A 26,199-nucleotide genomic window follows, 5' to 3' on the forward strand; every position below is an offset into this window, starting at 1 on the left:
ATCAGAATCGTTAATAGCATACAAGTTTTCCCTGAATCTTCTCTACTTGGTAGATGCTGGTTCTTCACTAATGTGCCATGGTATACTTTTTAAAAAATATCTTTATTGAGGCAACAACAGATTAGATTAGAATGCCGTATACAAGATAAGCAACATAATACATCTGAGGAGGCAGACACAAAATACAATACAAAACTGGAGGAAAGACAATGCCCCTCCAGGAGTGAAAAATTAGCATACAAGCTGAAAAACAGTACCAAATAATGTACAAAGGTTTGGACATGAGATCTTCATCGCCCTATTTTTGTAGTTTAACCCCATCATCAACCCACATGCAATCTCCCCCACTCACACAACCAACCATATCATACCGCCATCAACACAAAGCCACAAAAATCGTACCACAACATCCAACCCCCACACTCCTCTACCCAAAACATACTTCCCCTACATGCTGCCCATATCAAGATAAGATAGAAACAAGATGAAAAAAAAATGACATGGTCTCCCCCCCGCCCCCCACACAATGGTAAATTAGAAAGTTAAGCATTGCTGCCAAAAAAAACCAACAAGTATCGCTAGAGCTCAAGAGTCAAGCGCATCTCCCTCTCCAGGCCCAGTTCAAATTTCGCCACTCATTTCAACATAGATACCCACATATGATAGGGCGGGTCAATATTTTCTATCCAGTATCTCAGAATAACTTTCCTAACCAGCAACAGTGCTATGGTGACAAACTGGCTCCAACAACTGGAGAGACAGCAAAAGCCACTGATCTCCCAACAGCAATGTCAGATAATCCCAATGGACCTCTTTTAGTAGCGACATGCTATACTTATGTTAACTGTGCAGGAAGATGGCCTTTAACTGTGATTGCTGGTGCTGAGCAAGTTAAGTTTTCAAGCACAGTATGCCGTTGACTACATTTTCAAGATAAGTGACATTATAAAAACATTTATTTATTTTGCTTTCTATCCCATTCTCTCCAACGAGCTCAAAATGGGTTACAGGTTAAACATACATAATATACAGTTCAAACAGTTAAAATATGTCACATTTATGATACAATGTGAATGTCCTAGTATGCCATATAGAGAGAGTCAGGTTCCAGAATACCTTTTTTATAAACATACAGTAGTAGTAGGCAAGGGATTAGGTGAAGAGGTATCTCTCTTGCATTTGTAAATAATATTATACAGTGTTCTCCCCAAGGCCTTTTAGCCGGGCGCTCCGCCTGGCTAATTTAGATAACCACCCAGCGAATCCTGCTGCTACCGCCGATGCTCCTTCCTGGGCTGACTCGCTGTTGAAAATTTTGTTTAACGCCTGCCTTTATTTTTGCCAGCATGTTTTTACATGCTTCGGGCCTTCCTCGTTGCCGGGTCCTGCCTACTTTCTGTTTCCGCGAAGGCAGGACCCGGCAGCAAGGAAGGCCCGAAGCAAGTAAAAGCATCAAGTTGTAAACTTCCCTCCGGGGATCTATCGTGTGCGTGCCGGCTTCCCTTCTCTTCCCTCCCCCCCCCCCGGGACGCAACTTCCGGTTTCGGAGGGAAGAGAAGGGAAGCCGGCACGGACACGATAGAGCCCCGGAAGGAAGCTTACAACTTGATGCTTTTACTTGCTTCGGGCCTTCCTCGCTGCCGGGTCCTGCCTTCGCGGAAACAGAAAGTAGGCAGGACGCGGCAATTAGGAAAGCCCGAAGCATGTAAAAACATGCTGGCAAAAATAAAGGCAGGCGTTAAACAAAATTTTCAAGTAAAAGCAGCAAGTTGTATGCTTCCCTCTGTCGCTGACCTATAGGTCAGCGACGGAGGGAAGCTTACAACTTGCCTAGCGACTCTGCCAACGGGTGTGTGAGCTGGGAAGGATGGGAAGAGAAATGCTGCTGCTGCACCGAATTGGAGGGGGAGGGGGGGAAGAGAAATGTTCTGCTGCTACACCCATTTGGGGGGGGAAGGGAAATGTTGCTGCTGCTGCACCGAATGGGGGAGGGGAGGGGGAAGGGAAATGTTCTGCTCCTGCACCCATTTTTTTTGGGGGGGAAGGGAAGAGAAATGCTGCTGCTGCTGCTGCGAGGAGGGGGAAGAGAAAAGCTGCTGCTGCACCCAATTGGGGAGGGGAAGAGAAGTGCTCCCCAATTGGGGAGAGAGAGGGGAGAAGGAAGACCACGTAAGGGAGAGAACAGGCAAGAAATGCCAAGACCATGGGAGGGAAAGGAGATACCAGACTATGGAGGAGGGGGGGGGGAGAGATGTCGGCGCATATGGGGGAGAGAAGGGAAGGAGATAGAGTTGCCAGACCATGGGGTGGAGTAGGAAGGAAGGAAAGGAGAAGAGAGAGATGCCAGAGCACAGGAGAGGGGGTAAGGCTGAAATGAATCATGTACAAAGGAGAGAAAGGGCACAGGATATACAGTTTATTGAAGGGACACAGAAAGAGGGAAGATGCCATATGGAACAGAGAGCAGGCGGACACTGGATGGAAAGGGCAGAGAGAGAGGGCAGAGGCTGGGTGGAAGGGGCAAAGACAGGACAGATGTTGCATGGAAGGGAGCAAGGACAAATGCTGAATAGAAAGAAGAGAGTGAAGAGAAGATAATTAAAGCAGAAACGACTAAAGGAAGAAAAATATTTTTTGTTGCTTTACGTAGAATCAAGTAGTATTGTAATTATTGATTAAAGTTTATAAATAGGAAATGGAAATAAGGCAGTTTTTTTGGGACTAAAACCCTTTCCTCAGGTCAGGACAGGATACCATAACAGCAGGGATGCCGGCTGGTCTGGAACTTACTTTCCGACATTAGAATTGACGTCAGAGGTGAAGTCTTTCTTGTGAGTCCAGCACTTGTATGTGCCTGGCCTGGCTCATGGAAGCAGCAGGGAGAAATCAACGTGATGGCTTGGGGGGGAGAGAGAAAAACAGGTAGGCAGGGGAGAGAGAGAAAGAGAGAGAGACAGAAAGAAAAGGGGAGGGGCAGAAAGAAAAAAATATTGGATTTACAGTCAGAAGAAGGAAGTGCAACCAGAGACTCATAAAATCACCAGACAAAAAGGTAGGAAAAATGATTTTATTTTCAATTTAATGATCAAAATGTGTCCGTTTTGAGAATTTATATTTGCTGTCTATATTTTGCACAATGGACCCCTTTTACTAAACCGCAATAGCATTTTTTAGCGCAGGGAGCCTATGAGCATCGAGAGCAGCGCAGGGCATTCAACGCATCCCCCTGCGCTAAAATCCGCTATTGCGATTTAGTAAAAAGGGAGGGGGTATATTTGTCTATTTTTGTATAGTTGTTCCTGAGGTGACATTGCATAGAATCGTCTGCCTTGACCTCTTTGAAAACCCACGGAACATAAATGATAATTAACATTTTCTCTGTGTACAGTGTGCTTTTTTTTTTATTTTATTGTTGGTAGATCATTTTGACTTGGTCATTTTGAAAGTAGCTCACAAGCCCAAAAAGTGTGGGCACCCCTGCTGTAGAGCCATTTCTTGTATGACTGGATGAGCTCCACGGGGCGGTGAATGGCCTTGTCCCTGTCCCTGAAGCGACTGTTATTTTTCTTTCCCCGTTCTGGTGGGTTACCCGCGGCTAAACACGGCTAACCGCAGGTAACCGCCACCGTGTCATTCTCTAATCTAAACATAAGATTGATGAGAAACAAATCCATCCTGATCAAGGATTGGCGGAATGAAATTAACCTGGACCTTGTTCTTCTCACAGAAACCTGGCTGCTATCAGGTAACGACATCATTATCAAAGACTGTCTTCCCCCAGGCTTCAAGATTCTAACGTTAGCCAGAACCTGGGGAAGGGGAGGAGGATTAGCAATAATCTTCAGAGACCACTTAAATTGCGCTTTTCTTAACTCCGAATCCTCGCCCAACTTGGAGATATTATCAATATCGCTAACTTCAAAATCCCTAACAGCCTCTCTAACAACTATTCCGTTTTATGACCCACCAAAAAAATGGAACCTAGCCAAGGAGGACTTCGCTGAATTTTTAATAACCAACTCATTAGCAAGCCCATACAACCTACTATGTGGAGACATCAACATCCACCTAGAACAAAAAGACCAACCAGAAATATCAGATTTTTGGTTACTTATCTCCCAATTAGGCTACTTCATACCACCTCCAATCAAAACCCATCAAAAAGGTCATCAGTTAGACCTGATGACTTTCTCCTCCAAAGAACCAACCAACCCCAAATTCTACTGGAAAGAAGATAACTGGTCAGATTCCCTATGGCCTGACCATAGACTATGTAACTTCAATATTGGCTGCCAACAAAAAACTAACAAAAACAATAAAACAAGAAATAATAAAACTCACACTTCCAGAGGTAAGATCGACCCAACAGAATTCTGGTCCCACTATGAGAATATCACAAAACAGAACACAGAAACAGATCAATTCCTGCCCTCCTGGACTAAAAACAGCACTAACATTCTAAACAAAATTGCCCCTTTAAAAACCCGCAGATTTAGAACTACAAATCTAGAGGGATGGTTTGATTCTGAACTACTACTGTTAAAAAGGCAACTAAGAAAGGCAGAAAGACTATGGTCTAAATCCGGTACTCAGGAGCACAGGGTTGCTTGGAGATCAAAAGTAAAAAAAACTACAAAAACCTCACCAAGGAAAAATGAAAAAATTTCTACGCCCAAAAAATTGGAAATGGAAAAATTAATGTTCTTACCTGTTAATTTTCTTTCCCTTAGACACAGCAGATGAATCCAGAGACCAATGGGATAGCACACATCTACCAGCAGGCGGAGATAAAGAAACTGATTAACAGGTGGTCCCATTGGCTGGCACTCCTCCTGTATCTCCAGTATAGCTCCTTGCCCAAGCATTCGTAACCATCAATAGGCATAGCATGGAAAAAAAAACTTCTTTCCCATAACAAATCACAAAAGGCAGGTACATTAGATAGATTGTGAGCCCACCGGGACAGAGAGGGAAAATGCTTGAGTACCTGATTGTAAAAATCGCTTAGATAACCTTGATAGGCGGTATATAAAATCCTAATAAACTTGAAACTTGAATAAAGAATACAACCCTCAATAATAACAAACTTTGAAAGTTGCAAAAGAAAAAACCGACAGACAATATCCAGAAAGGGTGGGGCTCTGCATTCATCTGCTGCGTCTAAGGGAAAGAAAATTAACAGGTAAGAACATAATTTTTCCTTCCCTAGCAACAGCAGCAGATGAATCCAGTTACCAATGGGATGTAGCAAAGCAATCCTCAATCTGGGTGGGAAGCAAACGCCGCCTCCGCAACAACCGACGCACTAAACGCATCTACCGCATGCGCCCCCACATCCAACCAGTAATGCTGAGAGAAAGCACTCAAGACCAAGTAGCCGCGAGACAAAATTCCTCCAAGGAAAAAAACCTCTGGACCGAGTCCAAGAAGTAGCCATCACTCTGATGGAATGGTCATGAAGTTCTTTCGCCAACCGCTTCCCTGCCATCAAGCAAGCGTAAAGAATGTCCTCCTGGACCCATCGAGCAATGGAGGCTTTGGGCGCCGCCATATGTTTGAGGCGTACCTTGAAGAATACAAAAAGGTGATCTAAACAACTAAAAGTCATTAGAAACCTTGCTCGAGGAGAACGCTACGCACTTTCAAAAAAATGCAGTAAATAAAAGCACGTCTCCCCATTTCTCCTCCCAGGAAGAAGGAAGGAAAAGTGAGCGTGTCATAAAAGAAAGGATGACACCTCCTTAGAAAGAAGTGTGGTACCATCCGAACTGATACCCCAGATTTTGGAAATCAGAAATAGGAATCCCCACTGAACAAGGCCTGCAACTCGGAAAACTGCAGAGCTGAAACTATGGCCACAAGAAACCCCGTGTTCAACGGCACAAGGAGAAAATGAAGCCTTCGGTAAACTGCGAAGAAGTACCTGAAGATTGTACTCCGGACAGGGCTTTCTAAGAGGTGTACAAATATACCGTACTCCGTTTAGGAACTGAGCTACATGAAGCTGAGAAGTAATCAAAGAGCAATATACCTAGCCCAGGGGTGTCCAATGTTGGTCCTCGAGGGCCGCAATCCAGTCGGGTTTTCAGGATTTCCCCAATGAATATGCATGAGATCTATGTGCATGCACTGCTTTCAATGCATATTCATTGGGGAAATCCTGAAAATCCGACTGGACTGCGGCCCTCGAGGACCGACATTGGACACCCCTGACCTAGCCCTTGTAACAAGCTAAGAATGGCACTTGAAGCTGAAGGGAATTGAACACTAAGCCCTCGGCAATACACCTGTGCCAAAAAGGAACTCTGGAAGGGTGCAAATGTTGAGAAATATCCAAGAAAGGAAAAACCTCCAAAAGGAAGCAGAAGCCACAGGTGAAGATGTCTGTAGCGCCTGGATAAGAGAAGAAACGACCTGCTTCGCATAACCCTTACACTTCAGTCATGACTTCTCAAAAGCTAGGTCGTAATACCAAAGTAGTACGAATATCCATGTTGATCGGACCCTAGGTGAGCAAATCCGGAGATACAAGAAAACTTCTTAGTCCGACTGTTGAAAGACTCATCAGATCCACATAGCAAGGATGGCGCAGCCAAGCCAGAGATTCTACAAATACTGTGCCCGGAAAGCGAGCTTGAGATGGCAAATCCAAGCCATCATCAGCCAGGGGAAAACACTGAAAAAGAGAAACCAGAGGTGAGAAAGAAGCCACGCTGTTACCCCCTCTAACTCCCACTACCTGTGCCCGCCGAAGAAGCTAGGAAGCATTGAATTGTGAGACGAGGCAATGAGGTCTAGTTCCAGGAGATCTCACGTCCATAAAAAGAGCTGGAACGCCTGAGCCAAAATTCCCAATATCCAGGATGTAGAAGATTTCACTATTACTAACGTTTACACTTTCTAGAGCGTACACAATGCTGTACACTGTAACATACAATAAATGGGCCATGCTCAAATTTCACGGAGAGAAAGTCTATCCAAACTCTTTTCCTGACCCTTAAAATGATCTGCCAACAGAAGAGGAAGATGAGGGTCCACCCATTGAAGTAGAACAACAACTGTACCTGGCAACTGAGTACATCACCTACTGCCCAAGCTGTAGAGAAATACCCACATCATAATACTGACTGAAAGGACCCTCAGCGGCATTCTGGAAGAATGGTCTGAAGCTCCAGTAAGGTAGCCTGACCATGCTCAAGAGTAGAAGAATGAATAAGTACTGAGTCGCCTCTTAAGACCAGACTCCTGGAGCTGAGGATGGAAGGTACCAAGCCCCCCAACCCAACAGCCCGGCATGTTTGGTGGCCTTGAGCTAATCCAGCAAAGACTGAGGTATGCCTTTGAAAAGAGAAATCTCGCTGAGCCACCAAATCATACAGAGCGATGCATGAGGAGCCTACCAAATAATTGGAGCCCTGAGATACCGGGAACCACCGGAACAAAAGCGACTGCTGTAGCGTTATAATGGGAAAGCAAGCCGAAATTCCCAGTGGAGTCAGCAACATGGATCCTATAACCTGTACAGAATCCCATACTCTGGGTCATGGTGACCAAAGAATAATGCAAACCTGAGACTGTAACCCATCGCCCTAGTCTCTGGGAAGAAACACATTTCTCTCCTATATGAATAAAAACATCTCCCCAATATACCTTTAAATAGCACAGGAGAAAAGAGCGCTGTGCAAATTCGAAGATTCACGTCCAAAGAACTGAGGAAAAGAAACCACCCTTTTCGTGTCAGTCAAATGGCCCGACTGGAAGACGTCCGAATCAAGCAGTCAGTCAAGAAGAAATTAGGTGAATCACCTGGTAGCGCCAAAACGGAACCACTGCCCACATTTTCTAAAATGCTCTTGAAGCCTTGGGTAGGTGAAATGGCATGTGCCAAAAAGAGAGGCAAGCAAACCTAGTGCCGATTCGGAGGCCATAGGGAAAATGTAAATATTCTCCCAGTTTTTCTGCAGAAATGTGTAACCCTGAGAAACTAATTCAGCAGAATGGGATCCAGCCAGCCCAATGCCCCCTCTTGGGCACCCAGCAGTAAGTGGAAAAACGTCCCTTAGTTCCCAAAGAACTAGAAGAACTGCCCTGAGAACCAGTAACACTGAAAACGGAAACACAAAACATAGAGACTCCAAGAACGAACTGGAAACCTGAGGAGGATGCAAAATTGCAAGCATCCTGAAAAATCTTCACAGCTCCCTGACCTGATATTATAGCGTCTTCTCCCTCATGAGAAAGCTTGAAGAGTCATTGGAAGAAGTCAAGATCCCCTCAGAATGAAGTGCAGAAGGTCAGGGAATGGCAGGATGAGAACTGTAGGATCTGCAAGAAGATTCTCCTAGGAAAAATCAAGTTTCACAATGTAAAGAGGAATATACTGGAACCATGAAAACAGTACTAACTCCATGCAACATACGCGAAATACGTATGTCCTTTAAAGTGAATACGTACTAGACTCAATCAAGATGCTGCTTCTACCGCCCCATGGAAAACAACAGCATCCTTACAGGTATCAGACAAAGCTCACATCGCTAATGAGAGCTTCAGGGATGAGGCTAACAGCCACATAGCGCGTGATCCTCCCCGGGTTTGATAGAATAGGTAACTGGCTCCTGTTTAAAAGGAGCTGTACAGCCCTTCCAGTCTGGTCGGAGGCCCGTCTAGCATGTGCCATGAGAAAATGACAACAGGAGAAACCAGCATGATAAGCATGGAAATCTGAAGTCCAGGCCCCCTCAGAAATAAAGAAAGAAAGTCCTGGCCGCAGGAAGATGCGCAGTGTCATTATGCCCATAGAGACAGCCCAAACTTGGAAACTGTTTGTACTACCTTTAGGCATATATATCCTGTGCCGCTACTAGACACATGCAGCTCAGCACAGAGGCCCAAATAAGGACAGTTACCAACAGACAAAGGCTCAATCTGCAGGGACCCCAATAGAGACAATGAGATATCTGTGTGAAATACAGGGCACTATCTTACTGCTGATCTCACCATGCCGTGAGTTGCCATATGTCGCCCCAGTCTGGAGACAAACCGAGACTGGGTGACCTAACACAGGTCTCTCTGGTAAACCCCTTGAGTGCTATCCCCAGAGTCCGATTAAACAAGCAGCTTCCTTCAAGGGAGTACAGCAGAACACAGACATAGACATATAAATCTGCCCAAGCTTGTCCCAAAGCTGGTGAAACACATACAACTTGTCTGAACCGGAAAGGAGAGAAGCCCTGGCATAACCTGACCAAAGTCAGCTGGAAACAAAGTACCGGAACGCTGCAGCTCTCCCACCATCGCCGGCGACCCAAGCGCACGCCTGATTCTCGCCGACACGTGGCCGCTGCATCAACGCTCCTAGAAACATAGTCAGATTCAAGCCCCGCAAAATTTACCTTGCCGCGGCTTGCATAGAAAGAAAATCAGACTCGGGGAATAACCAGAAGAATGGCCCACAGCGCCGGAAAAAACATGTCCCATCTCATGCGCGCTGCTATAAACCGGCACCTGCACAATCAGCTGCACATGGCCGTGACAAACACCAATGAAAGAGAGCCTCAGAATAAACAGGACTACCACTGCTGCACTGAAACCCAACAAGGAGAACAAGTGCGAGCATGAAATCGCACCACTACTGCTGTGCTGTAACCAACATGGAAATCAAGCGTGTGCATGCAAAGGGCGGGAAGTCCCGGCTCCCTCCACGGATTTCTAGTCATAAAACTTAGCCTCAATAAAATATCCATTCCTTAAACATACGTTGACCGAACCCACATTACTAAGACTCCCAAACAGAACCTGAAGTTTAACCCACATTAAAAAACAGAGACATACTCGCAAGCTTGTTGTTAGGGCCGGTTGAAGCCAGTTAGAGCTAGTAGTGCAGCAAAAGCAAGGCAGAATGTAGCAACTCTCTTTTTTTTTTTAAACAGAGAAGGGAAAGAAGAAAAAAATTGAGACCCAGTCAGACCCTCTAGCAATGGAGGGAGGGTCAGGCAGGGACCTGGAGGGGCCCAGGTGTAACCCCTAAAGCCGGCACCGTTCAGCCGGACACCCCTGTCTCACTGAAGAGAAAATCTCAACAGGAGAAATAGCATTGCCAGCTCACTGAAGAGAAACCTCAACAGGAGAAACAGAATGGCAGTCTCACTGAAGAGAAACTTCAACAGGAGAAAATAAAGTTCCAGTCAAAGCCAGAATTCAGGAGCTAGTTGAATAGCGACCATTTCCTGCTGGGAGATAGAGAAATCTGGAGATACAGGAGGAGTGCCAACCAATAGGACCACCTGTTAATCAGTTTCTCTATCTCCGCCTGCTGGTAGATGTGTGCTATCCCATTGGTCTCTGGATTCATCTGCTGCTGTTGCTAGGGAAGTTACAATTAACAGCAGAAACCTCTTCAACCTGGTAAACGACCTCTACAACCTCGAGACTCTCACTGACATCCAGGAGGAATCCACATTAACAGCAAACACCCTAGCAGATTTCTTCAATTCCAAGATACAAAAATTAAGATCATCAATAACTGCCCCTGCCAATCTTCACGGGTACTTTACAATCCTCCAAGACACAAACATATCCAATTCTGACCTAGGGTCCAGAACTGACCTAAGTTGGAACCATTTCACAACCATAGACTGGCAATCCTTAAATAAATACTACAACAAATATAATAACTCCTACTGCAGACTGGACACCTGCCCCACAAATGTCATGAAATACACCCCAATCCACTTCAAAGCCAATATGTTGGCATGGGTCAACTCTTTACTATCCGCAGGAAATTTCCCAGGCCACATCTTGATAACTCCAATTATAAAAAACACAAAAGAACCACCCAACATCCCGTCTAATTACAGACCTTTCGCCAGTATCCCGCTAGTCACCAAAATAACAGAAGGGGCGGTAAATGCCGAACTCACCACATATCTGGACAAATTCGACATCTTACACGACAACCAATCGGGCTTTCGTTCTGGCCATAGCACTGAAACCATCATAGCCTCTCTACTCGATCACCTGCACTCACTCTTCAGCCAGGGTTCCAGTGCCCTAATCTTGCAACTTGACCTAAGCAGTGCTTTCGACCTAATCGACCACACTATTCTCCTAGACTGCCTTGCACACATCAGCATCTCTGGACAGGTTCTCAACTGGTTCCACGGGTTCCTAAGAAATAGATCTTACAGGGTGATCAAGAACGACTCTTTCTCCCACAGCTGGGACAATTCCTGTGGGGTTCCACAGGGCTCACCCCTATCCCCCACCCTGTTCAACGTCTATCTTGTCTCCCTGGCAAACCTCCTGCAAAGCTTCAAGCTCAAATTCTTCATTTATGCAGATGACATCACAATAGTCATCCCGCTATCCAGTTTCACTCTAGAGCTGCTTAACTCTATATCACACTTACTCAGGCAGATAGAACTCTGGATGTTATCCTATAAATTAAAACTAAACTGACAAAACTAAATTCTTCCTGGCCACCCCCAACGACAAAATCAAAGATACCTCAATTCAAGTGAATGGATCGGACTTCCCCCTAGAACAAACCCCTAAAAATACTGGGAGTCACCTTGGACAAACACCTATCCCTTGAGAAACACACTGATCTTACCGTCAGGAAAAGCTTCTCGGTGCTCTGGAAACTCCGCACCATAAAAAAAATACTTCGATGACAACTCATTCTGCCTGTTAGTACAATCCTCCATTCTCAGCATCCTGGATTACTGCAACATCATTTATCTAGGCTCCATGAAGAAAACCACCAGGAGACTAAAACTGATTCAGAACACCGCCGTCCACCTTATATTTGGCTTAAACAAAAGGGAACACATTACCCCTTTCTACCATAAATTGCACTGGCTGCCATTTGAATCCAGAGTCATATTCAAGTTCGCATGCATCTGCTACAAAATTGTATTTGGCCTATCCCCAAGCTACCTCAACCCCCACCTCAAGCTAAATCACAACAATAAGAACTCTCGCAGAATTCATCTGTTCGCCTTCCCCTCCCTAAAATTATATCGTCTCAAAAGGTTCCTTGACAAAATCTTCTCCTTCCAGGCAGCTAAACTAAACTCATGGCTAGTCCAAATTGTACTCGATGCCCCCACCTACCTTGACTTCAGAAAAAAACTCAAAACTCACCTATTCCAAGGACAGAACCCTCAATACACCCTCACACCTCTTCAACTCCCATCAATACACGTGAACCTCCACCTTCCCCCTTATCGTACCCACCAAACCTTTTAACTTCAATGACCGGTATATTCCTGAAAATAAAATATTACATTCCTATTGTACATTCTTGTATATTCCTGTACATTCTTGTATATTCCTATCAACTTCAACGACCTCTACATTCCTAAAATGTTAATTCTAATGATCTCATCGTTTGTAATCTTAATTAATTGCTGTGAACCGCCTAGAACTCTGGGTATGGCGGTATACAAAATAAAGTTATTATTATTTATTATCAGCTCTAGGTTTCGATATAGAACATGTGCCATATACCACTCTTCACTCTGCTCGTCCATTAAAAAATCAGAATATTTTAATGTAGTGTTTAAATTAATATCTTTTAAGCATGAAGGAAACATATTAAAAATCAAAAGAAAAAAAAAGCACAACATGAAAATCTACTTATTTCATACCAAAAGCACAAATTTATGCTACAAACTTTCCAGTCATTTGACACATATGAAGATCCTTTTGTAAGACTTCCGAGAGTGGGATCTGCCACAGATTTCAGCAATAGTCTCCCATCATGTGTATATCCCATCTTCTTTGGTATCTGGCTTCCATTGTTTTTATGTCTTGGTGAAATCTTTCACCTTGCTCTTCGCTTAAGTAACCAAGGTTCTCTGGAAAGCGATCTAAGTGATTGTGCAGACTAACACTCATGTTACAGCCAAACCTGTTGAAATGAAAGAGAATATCCTCTACCAATTGTGTGTAGTTGTCTGCCTTCTTGTTGCCAAGAAAGTTTTTCACAACAAGAACACATGATTTGATTTCATTCATTGTGCTAATTGATGCTATAAAATGTGGGCCATTTACAAGTTGCCTGATCTGTGGACTATCAAAAATTCCTGTCTTCAGTTCAAATCCAAACTAACAGCACACTTTTTAAAATCTGTTTTCAACTCCTAACTCCCACTCACTGCTGTCAGATACCTATACCCACTGTATCATTTATTCTACCATAATCTCCCCAACCCCGAAATGTCCTCTCTAAATTAGATTGTAAGCTCTTCTGAGTAGGGACTGTCTATTGTATGTTAAAATGCACAGCGCTGCATACGCCTTTCAGTGCTTTAGAAATAATAAATAGTAGTAACAGGTAACATTTGTGCTATATATTCAATGCACAAACCGTCTTTATTCAAAGCCTTTACAAATTGTTTCATCAGGCCTAGCCTTTTATATGTAGTGGTGGCAGAATGATTGTATTTTGTACTACCAAAGTTTCATTGATTACATTTTGTCCTACAACCACCATATATTCCCTCGGAGGCTAATCTTTTTTTACCCAATGTTCATGTTTGGCTCTATCATCCCAAAGGCATATCTACTATCCCATAACCATATCTAAGAAACTAGAGCTGATGCAGTCTATCCAAGGCAATTTTCTGAATCAGCATCTCAAATAACCCCAGGAACAGGTCAAAAACCCAAGGCACCAATAATTTTTTTTTGTTTTGTTCACCTGTGTAATTAATACAGGACTTAGCATCTCTTATCAACTGCCTCCTATTTAGGAGGCACTAAGGGCCTGATTTTATAAATGCTATCTAACAGCTAGGTGCCATTTGACACAGTTGTCAATCAACTGCTAGGCGCTGGGCACCTAGTATGGCACTTTACTTGGGCACCAGTAGGCATCATAATCACTGGATTTTTTTTTTTTTTTTTAAACTGTGGTAGAGATTTCTACCGCGGGCTAGCAAGGTAAATGCTCTGACACTCATAGTGTTGGAACTTTTACCTCGCCAGCTCGTAGAAACCCCTACCACAGCTTTGTAAAAGGAGCCCAATGTTCGGCACCAGTATATTAGGCCAGGTTTTCTTAGTCTAATTTATTGGCACCTAACCAATGCCTACTAGTGCCTAAGGCAATTCATGCCCAAACTCCATCCCTAACTATGTCTACTTTGTGGGTAGGCGTTGATAGGTACCTCTACATAGATGCCTACATGGTGCCTACAGATAAAGGCACTACCCAAAAATTACATTAAAAATTTTTTTTTAATGACCCTGTTCAATTAACAGCATCGATTGAACCAATTAAAAAATTAAGTAATGTGCCTACATCAGTGCAGATGCCTAACAGTAGGTGCTTTTTATAGAATCAGGGCCTAAGTGCTTCCATATTAACCAGTGCGTAGCAATATAAGCATGCTAGCTGGATAATGTTCATTCTCACTGACAACATGCCCTCTACAAAAAATAAATAGAGCTATAAGTACTACCACAAGTACTTTATTACATTCTGTGGTATGTTTTTTCAGTACATTATGCCCATCTTAGAGCTTGGCGTACTTTAGAAAGAGGACCCCAATGTAATTTAGGGAAGATAAAATGTTATCTGCCGATACCTCATTTATAGAAGAAGCATGAAAATTTGTCAAAACAGAATATATCAATTAGTCTGTCAGCTGTGTTGAACCTTAAAAAAAAAAAACTTATGTCAAAAAACACAACTGAACTAGGGGTGGGCAATTGTTAGTGATTTTGATACAGAGTTACCACTGGTATGCATTTATGCCCTTAATATGAACCCAAGATTTTTGTTTTGTTTTTTTAAGAGAGTTTAGGAAGCTGAAGCAAGATACCCCTTGGTGGTTGAGAAAGATTTTAATACCATCCTGTCCCCTTCTTTGGGCAACTTTAGAGGAGTAATCAAAAACAAAAATACATGGTAAGAAGCTCTGGGGGTTCATGAAGAATATCAATTTGGTTAGCATTTGTTCTAAGATATGATGATTCTAAAAGATGTCTCCATTTTCTAAATACTCAAACAAAATCAGACCATGCCCCAATATGGCTGCAAGAGAGAAAATGAATGATAAGCTTGTTAGAGGACAAGGGAACGTACAATAAAATAAGGAAAGATATCACCAAATATTTGTAATAAGCTGCTAATGAGTAAATAGATGTAGTATGGGATAATTTAAAAGCAGTAGTAAGAGGGAGAAGAATTTCATGAATGTCCTATAAAAAAGGAAGGCTAAAGTGGATAAACTGTAGTGATAAATTTTTGACTTGGAACAAAAGCATAATGCAATCCTATCTCCCACAGTACTCCAGGAACTGGAAATAAAGAGACTAGTTTCTGGCAATGGAAGCTAAAAAGATTGATCATTCTCTCGAGCGTGAAACAAATTATTTTGTATGTGGGGACAAATCAGAAAGATTGTTACCTCATAAATCAAAAGCAGTAACCCAGAAGTCTCAAGTGTTAAAGGTGATTGATAAACAGGAAATGTTGTCATGAATAATGATGGTATAAGATCCACCTTTAGGCTATTTTCTGAGAATTTATACAGGCAAGAGAGAAAGATGAAATACATGAATATTTAGAACATATTGCTTTCTTATTCTTTTGGGAGGTTTATGAAATTTTTGGAGAGAATCTTTATCATTTGATGTCATTCAAATACACTTGTTCTGTCATTTTGAGATCAGTGAAAATATTATATAAGTTTCACTCCAAAATATAATCTCATTAAATGATTTTTTAAACTCATGCTTGTCATAAAAAATGCCAGAAAAACCAAAAGGGGTGGCAAACCACAAAAGTCAAATCAAAAATGCAAGGAGTGGAAAAGCCACAAATAACCAGGATGAGAGCAGGAGTCTAAAATAAAATCACTTTATTAAAAACTCTATATAAAAATGAAGCAGCATAATACAGATGAATGGATGTACTAAAAACCCAACACAGACCATGTGTCAGCAGCCTCAAATATCCTGTGCTGTGCCATACAAAGTTGTGGAAATTTAAAGCTAGGTTGACACACACAATCGTGCATTAGTCTCTTGCTACAAAGCTGAAAGCTGCCAAAACCACAAAATTGTGTTTTATTGTGTCAGACTTCAAGCAAGGAAGGAAGGGAGGGAGGGAGTTGTGGTTTGCAGCTCAGGACTGCTGCCACTGGTGCTTCAGGGACATTTTAATTTTTTTCACCGACAATTTTTTTGCCGGCTGGGCGAGAGTGCCAGTTAATAGATTCTACTGTAGTTTTGAAAGTGTGCAAAAATGCCCAGAAGTTTGCTAACTAAAATGAATTCAATCTAGATGTAATTTCTCATCTCCAGGCCCCCAGATCTGTATCATCCTGTTTAAAGAGCACCAAGCAGTTAAGGATTTGCTATTCAAGGTCAATCAATGCCACATTCAAGTTAGGCATGAATTTTAAGTTTAAAATGATGGAAAGCCAAAAGCAAAGAACTCTCATTCAAACCACAGACCATAACTTTCAAATCAAGTTGATGTGGGAACCCTAGCTTTGAAAAATTAAATGAAAAAAGCAGGTTAAGCTTTAGTGCTAGTAATTAAAAACATAAGCAATACAACCAATGGCAAAGTTTTCCTGTGTTAGGAGAAAACGGGAAAGGGAATAGGGATTTGTATACCGTCTTCTTGTGGCTTTGGCATTTCAAAGCTGACATTCAAAGTAGTGGGCACTGGAGGATTAAGTGACTTGCCTAGAGTCACAAGGAGCAGCACTGCGATTTGATCTCGCAACCTCTACCAGGAGGAGATATTAAGACTGAAACCCTGAATAAAGTGTTTTTAATACATCTAATTAAAAAAAAAAAAAGAAAAAAAAGAGTGGGAGAGTGTGGCGCAGTGATTAAAGCTACAGCCTCAGCACCCTGGGGTTGTGGGTTCAAACTCATGCTGCTCCTTGTGACCCTGGGCAAGTCACTTAATCCCCCCCATTGCCCCAGGTACATTAGATAGATTGTGAGCCCACCAAGACAGACAGGAGAAAATGCTTGAGTACCTGAATGTAAACTGTTCTGAGCTCTCCTGGAAGAACAGTATAGAAAATTGAATAAATAAATAAAAAACTGAATAAAACGGAAATATGCAAACAAGAGTTAACACTGTACTTGATTACTCTTCTGCACACAAGAACCTAAGCATACACTTTCTTAAAAATGTCTTTACCTAAAATATACTTGTGTCTGTTCTATAGATGTGCATTTTAGGTGCCCAAACTGAATGCATGCTAATGAAAAATAGTTCTATATAAGATTTTTTTAAAAATTAAGTTGAATGTAAGGAATTAACCCAAATACTTAAAAAAACAAAACAGGAAACATTTTAGGAAAAACTGCAAAATGAACTGAATTTTTTGGCTGGCACATACTAAAACCCAAAATGAAATCAGCTTCAATTCAGATTGTACTTATTCATTAAAACCACCAAATGTAGGAGTGCCAATACCTAATCCTAGTGTAAAAATGAGAAACTAATCAAAGAGCTTAATTTACTAAGTCCCCCCCCCCTCTTCACAAACACACACACTTTTTACTACTCCTGTAGAGATTTTTACTGCAGCCAGGAACGCTAAATGCTGATGCTGCTCCGATGCTCAAAGAATTCTTATGAGCATCGGAGCATTTTGTTCTCCAGGCCGTGGTAGAAACCTCTACCATGGCTTAATAAAAAGAAGGCCTAAGACTTTTCCCCATAGACATAATGGGGAAAAAACCTTCACAAATTAATACAAACTAAGAGCAATCCTTTCAAAGTATAAATTAGTTTATGCACAGATCCAACAGGTCATTTTCATTTCAAAACAGTTTTTGCTCCCAAAATTAGGTTTCACTTGCTAATCAATTATAGGCAAAATGAAAAACATTTTGCCCGCCAGCTTAGACATACTGTATGAGAAATACTGTAATCTAGCACCAGCTGAAAAGCACTCAGCAAATTTAAGTGGGAGGGAACAGTTTCCTGCCTTTCTGAACAGGCAGTTTTGAATGACCTCTAGTAACACTGCTTAGGATGGGGTTACTATCAGACATACACTGACTCAACAGGAAAAAAAATGCACACAAAAAAACTTATTTCCTTATCACCAACATATGATTCATTTTACATGCCCTCTTGCATACAAAAAAGGAACAAAGCTGACAGATTCTTCTCAAAACTCAGAAAAGATAGTATTAGAAGCCAGCTTGCAAGTAGAAAGCTAAACAAACAAACAAACAAAAATCCACCCCAGATCAAGGAACAATTAACCTCTTACCTTGTCTGCTCCTGTAAAATAAGATGTGGCTCCACAAAGTACTTGACTCGCAGTTTCAGTCTGTAAGGGGCCAGGCCATCCATCTGCTGGGAGATTCTGTTTCTCAGATTCAGCCATAAACTCTCCCCTTTGTTACCAGTGAACTGTAACCCAAAGTAATCAACTTCTATGATCCCCAATCGCCTACAGACCTATAACAAACAGATAAGTCATTCTCAACTGCTTTTCAGGAACCTATATCTGCTAACTCAGTTATTTATGTGAAAAGCTAGCTCTCAAGCATTAAAAAATCATGCCTTTTACTAACTTTATATCAGTGCAAGATTTGTTACCTCCATTGCACCCATTGCAGTTTAAACAAAGGCTCTGAAGATTTAGTCTATACTCACTTTACATATAACTAAATTCTATATCCAGGCTGAAGACCATAGACAGAACATTACACCATAAACTTCTTTTTAAATTTTATACACAAATTTTTAAGCAAATAAATTTTTTAGCTCAGTTGCCAAACTGATAGGTCCCCTTTTAAGTGCTCTTTGCTTCTTCCACAAAAGCACTGTGACAGAATTATAATAATTAACTACCATACGAAAAACGGCTTGACAAATTACAGCTATACTCGCTCGAGGAGCACAGAGAGAGGGGGGACATGATCGAGACGTTCAAGTATCTTACGGGCCGCATCGAGGCGGAGGAAGATATCTTCTTTTTCAAGGGTCCCACGACAACAAGAGGGCATCCGTTGAAAATCAGGGGCGGGAAACTACGAGGTGACACCAGGAAATTCTTTTTCACTGAAAGAGTGGTTGATCGCTGGAATAGTCTTCCACTACAGGTGATTGAGGCCAGCAGCGTGCCTGATTTTAAGGCCAAATGGGATCGGCACATGGGATCTCTTCACAGGGCAAAGGTAGGGGAGGGACATTAAGGTGGGCAGACTAGATGGGCCGTGGGCCCTTATCTGCCGTCTGTTTCTATGTTTCTATGTTACTCCTAGCAGAATTCTGTGTGACTGCGCAATGCAGAATTTCCACAGAATTACAGTCATGCAGAATTTCCTTTTCCCATGAAGAATCTCGATGTCAGCTTCTTCGAGTTGTGGTATTGGCTGCCATTCCGCCACGCTACCTGCCACTAACCTAGAAGTCTCTCTGAAGCAGAGGAGAGGCATCTGGGTTAATGGCAGGCATCGCATGAGAATCATTGCAGATACTGAGACCTGAAGAAGCAAGCCTTAGAGTACAGGTGAGGGATGGAAAGATGGTGGTACATGGGGAAGGGAAGGGGTTAGGGGGAGGAAAGTTGGTGGCACAGAAGGGAGGGAAGGGGTGAAGAATGAAAGATGCTGAATAGGGGGAAGAGAGGGAGACATGCATGGTAAGGGGGAGAGGATGCAGTTGCACATGATAATGGAGGGGAGGAAGGGAGAGATGGTGCATGGAAGAGAGAGAGTTATTGGACATGGGGATGGATAAGAGGGAGGGATATATATACATGAGGTGGAGAAGGTGGGAGATGTTGAGGCCAAGAGCAGAATGGAGTGATGGAGAGATGGAGAGATGCCTGGCAATGGGAGTGAGGTAAGAGAGTGGGAGAAATGCTGGACCATGGGGGAGAGTGCAGGCGGGAAAAGAAAGGGAGATATCAGGGTAAGGAAGGAAAGAAGAGGGAACAGATGCTGGGCTATAAGGGTGGATGAAGAAAGACGCTGAAAATGGTAGAACCCTGAGGGGGAGGAGAAGGTGGCAAGGAAATGGGCGAGAGGATAGATTACAGAGGTTAGAAATATGTTGAAGATGAACGGAAATGGAGGGCTGAGGAAGGAATGAGATGGGGAATGGGAGAGAAGATGAAAATTTGATAGGTAGCCGAGAAGTGAAAAAAAGAGAAGGGTAAGAAAGATAAAGAAAAGAGCTAAAAAAGAATAATATGTCAGAGGAAGGTGCAGTGAGGGAATAGACAAAAGACATGAGAAAAGAAATGGATAGCCACTTGAAGGAGAATTAGCAGATGAAAGGAAAGCATAAAAAAGAAACTGGAACCAACATGATGGAAAAATAAAACATCCAGACCAGAAAAGGTAGAAGAAAAAACATTTTAGTTTAAATGGAATATGGATAAATTGCAAAAATAATGGTTGAATTTTGACAAATTAACTTGCAGTTTGCTAATTTTGTGCACAGAATTCTGAATTTTTTTTGTGCCGAATTGCACCAGGAGTATTACTTTCATACATGTCCAGGTTCTTTTTCTAGAAAATAAGATACAGCACCACAACTTTTCAGGACTTTTCTACAGAATCTTTAAACAGGATATTTACAGGTACATTTACAGGTGCAGAGGTAGGTCACAGATTTGAGCACTGAAAGCCTTGCTCATGTTCATTTGGGAAGATGAAAGTCAGTCTCTAAGTGCCTAGGTATTCATGAACCAGGAGACTAACCCAGTATCTTATGAATTCTTTATGTCCTAAACAAAGAATGCAAAATACAATAGAAGCAATGGAAAACTAAGTCCCAGATGATATACAACACATTTAAATGACATCAAACTGAAAGTAAGCACCTTATTGTCAACTTCAAAGTTATTTGGAAAATAGTATTCTGTTTATACTCATGGTTGGCCCAACCATAAGGCAACAGTAAACAGTCACCTAAGGGCAGCTTCTTCTTGGGCAGTTATGGTCAATACACAACACAAAGTCCTGACAACCACACAAATTCAAAGATCAGCACATATTTTAATCTGCATTTTCATAGAATGTTTGTATGAAAGTCATAATTGTTCAGTTTAATTTTCAAAATCTAAGGGGAGGGAGGGAAACCATGCAAGACAAAAGGTTTGCCCAGGGTACCTACCATCCTTATACCAGTTCTGTACATACTAACACAGTTAACAACACTGTGTTTTGCTTTATTGTCTGTCTTTTCTTGTCAGTTGAACAAATGGGAAATTGAACAGATATCAATTTGCAAGTGAAGCTCATTTTCAGGGATCGGATATGTGTACCTTATTATTGTACCTTTACCAAAAAAGTGTTAAAGCCTATTTTTTTTTTTTTTTTTAAATAAGGCAGCTTCTGAGGTGTCTGTCCCCTATTGACAAGTTTGCAGATTAAAAAAAAAATCCTATCAGAATCCTCTTGGTCTAAGGCCTAGATTCACTAAACTCACTGGTCTGGATCGTTGTTGGGTGATTCGTGGCCGAGTTCTACCGGGCGACTGATTCACTACAGAGTCCTCATGCAAATTATCTGATCGGACGCATGCCCACAAATGAGCGATCATGACGCATGCGCAGACCATCCTGGTTGGCTGTAGATGCGATCCACGCATGCACTTGCTCTCCGCACAAGCGAGGTCAAAACAAAGGGGGAGGGGTGGCTGTTTACTTGAGTGGACATTTCAATTTAATGGAACAGAACACGCTTTTAACCCACGAGTTAAAACCACGGGCTTGAACTGCACTGCGCTTTTTGCAGAATTGGGGAGTAATGTACAGCTTTATTTTTTATTTTGAAGGTTGTTTTGTAACCTTGATTCTGGGATTTCAGGGTGGCAGAAAGCAGGTGTTTCTTCTTTTGTTTAGTGAATCAATGTCTTCCTACTTATGCAGGTAATTTCCCCTCATTTGCATGGATGGATCAGATCATGTGGGAGATGGATCGGGCACAAGGTTAGTGAATCGGGTCGGGGAACAATTGCAAACTGGTCGGGACACGATGGGTGCATTTAGTGAATTGGGCCCTAAGTTTACACACAGCCACATAACTAAACAGTTACTGCTAATCCTTAGGGTTAGTAGCAGACACCCTTGGCCAGGGTGAAGGTCAGGGCTCCTTCCTCTCACCTCAGCACATTTCTGATAAGCTAGATAAATAGTACAGGTAGGTTCTTCCGGTTGTTGGGGGGGGGGGTTCCTTTTGGAGGGGAGGTCATGTTAATGATGGTTAAGGAGCCAAATCAGTCCAAGAATTAGAGGAGGGCTGGCACTGTACCCCATAGCATATAAAGAATGCAGCAGTCAGTTTACCTCAAATGCTGGGGAGGAAAAAATTTGTACAGAGTAAATAGTGTACATAATTAACTTTCAGAAGTGAATGAACAAAGCCGTCTTCTTACAACTGCATCATTCAGATCCAGCTCAGACCAAGGTATCTCCTTGGAGCACAATAGAAACAGCAAGATAAGAGGAAACCTTCCAGCAGACAAGGAAGGTGGAAAGGGGGTAGGGTACCCCACAGGCTTCCCCTACCTCTCCCATCAGCCTAGGGCTCTCCACACATATGAATTTTAGGGGTCGTTTCTACATTCTTCATTGGTGTCATCCTTGTGAACAGCTGGTTCCTCGTTAGCCCCACCACCCCCTGCAATGCAGCCCATAATAGAATACAAGGCAAAACAAAAATTATAAATAAATAAAACAAGGAAACACTAAAGCAGCAGACATGATGCTAAACTATGAGGCGATAATAAATGACAGGCTAGCACATCCCCACAATCTCCTCTGCGCGCGGCGGGCACAGGTAAGCAGGAAACGGCGGTTGCTCCGGCGAAGGGGGGGGGGGGGGGAAACAGTGGCTTTCTTTATTTAGGAAGTGGGGCAATGCTTCTAAAAGTTGTACCTGGTTCAGGCAGTCCTCGCCGTTGGCCTTAGCATCCACCTCCACTTCCATAAGAACAGAATCCGGCCTGGTCACGTAGCACAACATCCCGGCGCCAGTCTCGTATACCGCCCAGAGCACGCGCGCGGATTACACACACACTCACAATAAAGAACGCCGCCGAACAAACCAAAAACAGAGCGAAAGGGAAAAATAAACAAAAACGGCTCAAACCGCCTCTCAGCCGGGGCCTGCCGTCTCGCGCATATAATACTACACTTGTTTCACCGCCCTCGACGCTTCCTCCAACCACCGCAAGGCTTCTGTCGGTCCCCGCAGAGTCGCAGCCAATCAAGAAGAAAAGGAGGGGGAGGGGGGTGGAGAGTGTGCGCGCGTGCGTTTGTTGCTACCGCGTTGCGCCACCTGACGGCAAAGCTGCAGAACGGACAGAACAGAATTGGTCCTGTAACAGAGTATAACAGTGACGTAAATTCCCGTAAATAGGAAGAGAGGCAAATTGCAGCCTTGCCAAGACATTTTCGTGGGAATTCCTCAACCCACTGTCTCTATGAACCTTTAATATGAACTTGTGCTTGAGGATTAGTGATTAAGAACATGTTGTGAACAGCCCGAGCCTTAGAACCATTGCGCTGCTATAATAAGGAACTTGTTTGAACTGAACTTAGAAGAGGATGATGCTCAAAGTAAATCGCATACAGGGCAGGATTAATTCGTCGAAGGCCCCTAGGCACACAAGTACACTGGGCCCCCCTGCCCTGCCCCACCCCACCCCACCATGCGCCCAGGCGGAACTTCTCCCGGACAAGGTACTTGTTGAGCCGCCGGAGGTCTAAAATGGGGCGCAGGTCCCCGGTCTTTTTCGGGACAAAAAGTAGCGGGAGTAGAACCCCTTGCCCCGCTGACAGGGGGGCACACGCTCCACCGCCTGGAGGCGCAACAAAGCCCTGGCCTCTGACAGGAGAAGGGGGAGCTGCAACCTGTTGGAAGAACACGCGCCGGGCGGACTGTCCGGAGGGAGTTCCCGGAAGTTGAGGGAATAACCCTCGGACACAACCCGGAGGACCCATGCGTCCGAGGTGAGAAGGGTCTAAGAGTGATAGAAGGCGCGAAGACGACCCCCGATGGGCAGCGGGGTCGACGACAGTGCAGAGGGGGCCCGCCCCCAACCGCTCAAGGCGTCAAAAGGACGGGGCGGGCTTAGACGCCCCCTGCGCCTGAGGCTTCTGCTGCTGCGCCCGAGACTGCTGAGGAGGTCTAGGCGGGGGCCTGGAGAAAGCCGGCGTGGTCTTCTGCGGGTAGCGCCTAGGCGGAGCCCGGTAGGTCTTAGGAGCCGACAGTTTCGCCTTGGGGCGCACCAGGGAAGCAAAAGACCGTTCGTGCTCCGAAAGGCGTTTCGTGGCCGCCTCGAGGGACTCGTCAAAGAGCTCCGAGCCCACACAGGGCAGATTGGCCAGGCGCTCCTGCAGGTTATGATCCATATCAACGATCCTAAGCCACGCCAGGCGGCGCATAGCGACCGCAAACGCAGAGACCCTGGAGGTCAGTTCAAAGGCGTCGTAGATCGCATGAAACAGATACAGACGAAGTTGGGAGCTTCCCAAATTCGTCTCGGTGAGATGCCGGCAAGACCCCGTGAAAGGTCGGCATAGACTTCACCATGTGACGGAGGTAAGAAGTGAATGTGAAGGCATAATTCAGAACCCGATTCGCCATCATGGAGTTCTGATACAGTTTCCGTCCAAATTTATCAAGGGTGCGACCCTCACGCCCCGGCGGAACAGCAGCAGAAACCCGAGAAGGCTGGGACTTCTTGAGGGAGGACTCCACCATCAAGGACTGGTGGGATAACTGAGCCCTTTCAAACCCTTTACAAGGCACAGTGCGGTACTTGGATTCCATTTTGGAGGGGACAGCCGTCACCGCATATGGGGATTCCAGATTCTGCAAAAAAGCCTGCTGTAGAACTGGGCGAGGAGACTCCCTAGGCGGAGAAGGCAAATCCTGTTCCGCCAAGAATTCCTTGGAAAATTGGGACCCCGCCAAGAGGTCCAAATCCAATGCTCTCCCCATGTCCTGAACAAACCTCGAAAACGAGGAGGGACGCAGACCGGACCGGTCATCCTCCGGGGAAGGCGAGCGAGAACCCCGAGCCACCGAAACGAAGGTGATGCCTCGCGTGAATAGCGGGGCTCACGGCCAGCTCCCACATACGACCCCCAAGAAACAGCGCCGAGGGAATGCACCGGGGTCGGAGACCTCCGAGGTCCTGAGGAGCCCCTCGGGGAAGACCTCGGGGTACGGGGCACAGAAACCTTCCGACGCCTCGGAGAGGAATCCCGGGAGCCCCGGGGCAAACCCTTCCGAGGAGGAGAGCGAAGCAACCTCAGATCAGAAAGGGTAAGCTCAGAACCCGGAGAGTCTCGATGTCTCGACCCGGCGGGGAGCGACCACGCCTCGGAGGCGAATCTCGAGAACGTTTCAGCCTCCTGGAATGGCGTTTCGCCCGAGGCCAACCCGAGGGCGAGGAACCCCCCGAGGCCCTGGATGAGGAGTCCAAGGAAGAGAGCCGGCGAGTCCAGCGCACCTTGTCCCGGGGCACTCGGACACTGCGCTCAGGCTGGGCCGGGGTCGAGGCCGGGGCCGAGGAAGGCTGCAAATGGGCTAGGGCCGAGGACAGCTCTGAGGAAATAAGCGCCCGAAGCATGTCCTGGAAAACCGGGACCGCCATCATGGACGGCATGTCGGACGCAGCTGGATACTCCGCAGAGGGCGACCTCGGTAACGAGTATCCCGAGGAGTAGATGACTTAGAAGACCGGGGCGGGGCCGAGGTCGACCCACCCGCCCCCGTCGAGGACCCCGAGGATGGCTTCTTCACCAGAACGGCGCCTGAGGAGGGAAGTGGGGACTTACCCTGAGGCGGCTTCGAGCCCGAGGACGAGGGCTTCGAAGTCGAAGACATCCGAGGCGGGGCTGAGGAGACCGAGGCCGAGGTCAAGGCTGGGACCGAGGCCGGTCCCGCCGAGGGCTCCACCACAAAAAGCTCCGCCATACGTGCACGCCAGCGGCGGAGGGCCCGAGGTTGAAAAGTCACACACCGGGGGCAGGAATCCGTAGGGTAGTCGGCACCCAAACACAACAGGCACCACCGATCACACTTGGTGCACTTTTTGAACCCCGACAAGGGCCGGGACATGAAAAAGCAACTGGCCGCAACCGATCGAGGTCCGGCGGCCACGGCAAACCGGGAGCCCCCGGATGCCGAACACGGAAGAAAAAAGTTGTTGTTTTTTTGTATTGAACAAGAGCA

At 44.6% G+C, this 26,199-nt stretch overlaps 1 protein-coding gene across 1 annotated transcript in view; it reads right to left on the reverse strand.

Moving 5' to 3' along the window:
- MYLIP (myosin regulatory light chain interacting protein) overlaps positions 1-23,191 on the reverse strand; it is a 102,181-nt gene extending 78,990 nt beyond the window's left edge. The window contains exons 1-2 of the mRNA XM_033934608.1: positions 22,891-23,191; positions 18,264-18,454 (exon numbers count right to left, since the gene is read on the reverse strand). Coding sequence (XP_033790499.1) covers positions 18,264-18,454; positions 22,891-22,977 — 278 coding nt within the window. The 5' untranslated portion in view covers positions 22,978-23,191. The remainder of the gene's footprint in view (positions 1-18,263; positions 18,455-22,890) is intronic.
- Between the last annotated feature and the right edge of the window lie 3,008 nt (positions 23,192-26,199).

Source organism: Geotrypetes seraphini, chromosome 2 (assembly GCF_902459505.1).
Source record: "Geotrypetes seraphini chromosome 2, aGeoSer1.1, whole genome shotgun sequence".
NCBI classification, from domain to species: domain Eukaryota; kingdom Metazoa; phylum Chordata; class Amphibia; order Gymnophiona; family Dermophiidae; genus Geotrypetes; species Geotrypetes seraphini.